Below are 2,722 nucleotides of genomic sequence, written 5' to 3' on the forward strand. Positions count from 1 at the left end.
ATATATATATAATTAACATAATAGGGTAAGAATTCGATATTAATTAATGTCAATTTAACACCAGGAAACCAGCACATTAAAAGAATCAGAAGGTTCAGAAAGAATTTTTACGAAATCCTAAGAGGATTATAGAGTACTTGTGTATGACAGACCAGTTACTGGTCGTTTTTATATACACAAGTATATAATATATATATATATATATATATATATATATTACATATATAATGTTTGTGCAAAGTGCACATTAAGGAGTTTGACAGATGATCAATAGTTTAGAATACCATGTGTTCCTTTATGAAGGTTATGAAGCTCCCTCTGAGGAGGATTCATCCTGTTGTGGCAAAGCTTCTGTTTAAGGATCTCCATGGTATTAAAGATCACAAAATACAAACATAAAGATTGAGCCTTGAGAATATATTACGACATTATTTATTCATAGCATCTTTCCATATGATTCCATGACATTTGCAAACAAACTACATCATATCATCATCATCATCATCATCATCATCATTATCACCATTGTCTAATGTCCACCCAGCATGCTGGCATGGGTTGGGCAGTTTGACAGGGGCTGGCCAGACTGAAGGCTGCTTCAGACTTCTGTGTCTGTTTTGGCAAGGTTTTTACGGCTGGCTGCCCTTCCTAACACCAACCAATATATGGCGTACTTTGTTTGTTGATCTTACCATCATGAACTGGAGCAACATGAAATAAAGTGTCTTGCTCAAGAACACAACACACAACCCAGTCTAGGAATTGAACTCACTACCTCATGATTGTGAGCCCAATGGTCTAACCACTAAGCCATATATATAAATGGAGCAAAACGCATATAAACAATAAGTTCCTTTAATTCCTACATATGTTTCAAAAACGGGTGTGATATCCCAGTTTTTGTGTGATTTTTGCTACCCATGGTAACTATTAACATATTTACATTATCACAGTTTTTTCAACCGAGATAATATTAATATATACATAAATTAATATATATATATATATATATATATCACAATTTCTTCAATGCTAAGTGATACTTACAGGGCTGGTACTGTTGCATTTTTGTGGAATTCATCAGAATTCATCCCTCTCTGATCAATTCTCAAGCAATGCAATATTGCTACTGTTTCTAAGAGCCACTTATCATTAAATAAATTAATGTACCCCCACCTACTTGATGTGTTGAGTACCTTCCTTCCATTGTGGTTCCCTATCATTTCTTACAAAAATCTCCTGATGCTGTTTTATACGTGTGCATGTGTGTGTGTGCTATGAATACACACATGCACACACACACACACACACACACATACATAGACATACAAATACATGCACAGAAACATTATAAATATACTTCTATCTAAACATATATATATACATGTTTATGCACACATATGTATAAGACTATATGCATATACACACATACACACACACACATATATATATGTATATATATGTGTGTGTGTGTGCATAAAAATATATACTAAATATTATGCTACACACACACACACACACACACATAATATACATATGTATACATCTATATGCAATAAATTGATAGTCAATTATGAAAGCTACTTGTTCAGAAAAATCTTTTATTATTCAATTTTTGTCACTCAATAACTGCAGAATTCCATTCAATTGTCTTTCACAATCTTTTTATCTGAATCTCACACTTAAAACATATTTTATACCACTTAAACAATAAGACATTAAATCTCATATTTTATACATAGGAAGAAAGAGGACAGTAATAATAATAATAATAATAATGATAATAATAATAATAGTATCTATAATAATGATTTCAAATTTTGCCACAAGGGCAGTAATTTTGGAGGCAGGGATGAATCAATTACATCGACCCCAGTGTTCAACTGATATTTTTTCTATTGATCCCCGAAAGGATGAAAGGCAAAGTCGACCTCGGTGGAATTTGAACTCAGAAACGTAGAGACGGGCGGAAATACCACTTGCACGTTTATTTCACGAGCAGGATGTTCCGTTGATTGGATCAACTGGAACCCTCGACGTCGTAAGCGACGGAGTGCCAACAATTAAAAATTGTGACAGAGGCCTTGGTCTTGGGACCACTCATGTCTAGAAACTGAGGTTGGAGGTAAACAAGGGCATGCTCCCCGTAGAAAATCCAGGGCACCAACCAGCCCAAGGGTTGGGGTGGGCTGCACCTGCCTACCTTGGTTGCTGTGGCATTGAGTTAGATCCGGCCACTCCTGTTAACAGGGACAAAACCTGGATTTAAATCACTGGATAATGATGATGATGATGATGATGAAGCTAAAGCCACTTACCTGAAGAACGGATCATTCTTCTGATCCGGTTTAAGTAATCCAGGCAGTCATTAGCTTCTTGATTGGCTTCATACAGTTTTGTCCGGAAGGATCCATACATCTGTTCTTTCACCTCTGGGGAAGTCAACTTCAAAATGCTGCTGGTACTGCGACTAATCATCATGCTGCAAAAAAAATAGGAAACCATTGGTCTTTATATACACATACATACAGATACATATACATACATGCAGATACATATACATACATACAGATACATATACATACATGCAGATACATATACATATACATAGTGGCTCAATGGTTAGGCTGTTGCACTCATGATCACTAGATCACGTATGTATGTATGTATGTATGTATCTACCTGTCTGCCCTCACCTCTCTCTCTCTCTCTCTCTCTCTAT

General features: G+C 35.6%; 1 protein-coding gene across 4 annotated transcripts in view; it reads right to left on the reverse strand.

The window, feature by feature from the left end:
* Positions 1-2,722, reverse strand: part of LOC106869026 (transmembrane protein 272) — a 17,492-nt gene that overhangs the window by 3,775 nt on the left and 10,995 nt on the right. For all 4 annotated transcript variants that reach the window (XM_014914523.2, XM_014914549.2, XM_014914532.2 and 1 more), the window contains exon 2: positions 2,319-2,482. In XM_014914523.2, the coding sequence (XP_014770009.1) occupies positions 2,319-2,481 (163 nt within the window). In that variant the 5' untranslated portion in view covers position 2,482. The remainder of the gene's footprint in view (positions 1-2,318; positions 2,483-2,722) is intronic.

Source organism: Octopus bimaculoides, chromosome 26 (assembly GCF_001194135.2).
Source record: "Octopus bimaculoides isolate UCB-OBI-ISO-001 chromosome 26, ASM119413v2, whole genome shotgun sequence".
Taxonomy (NCBI): domain Eukaryota; kingdom Metazoa; phylum Mollusca; class Cephalopoda; order Octopoda; family Octopodidae; genus Octopus; species Octopus bimaculoides.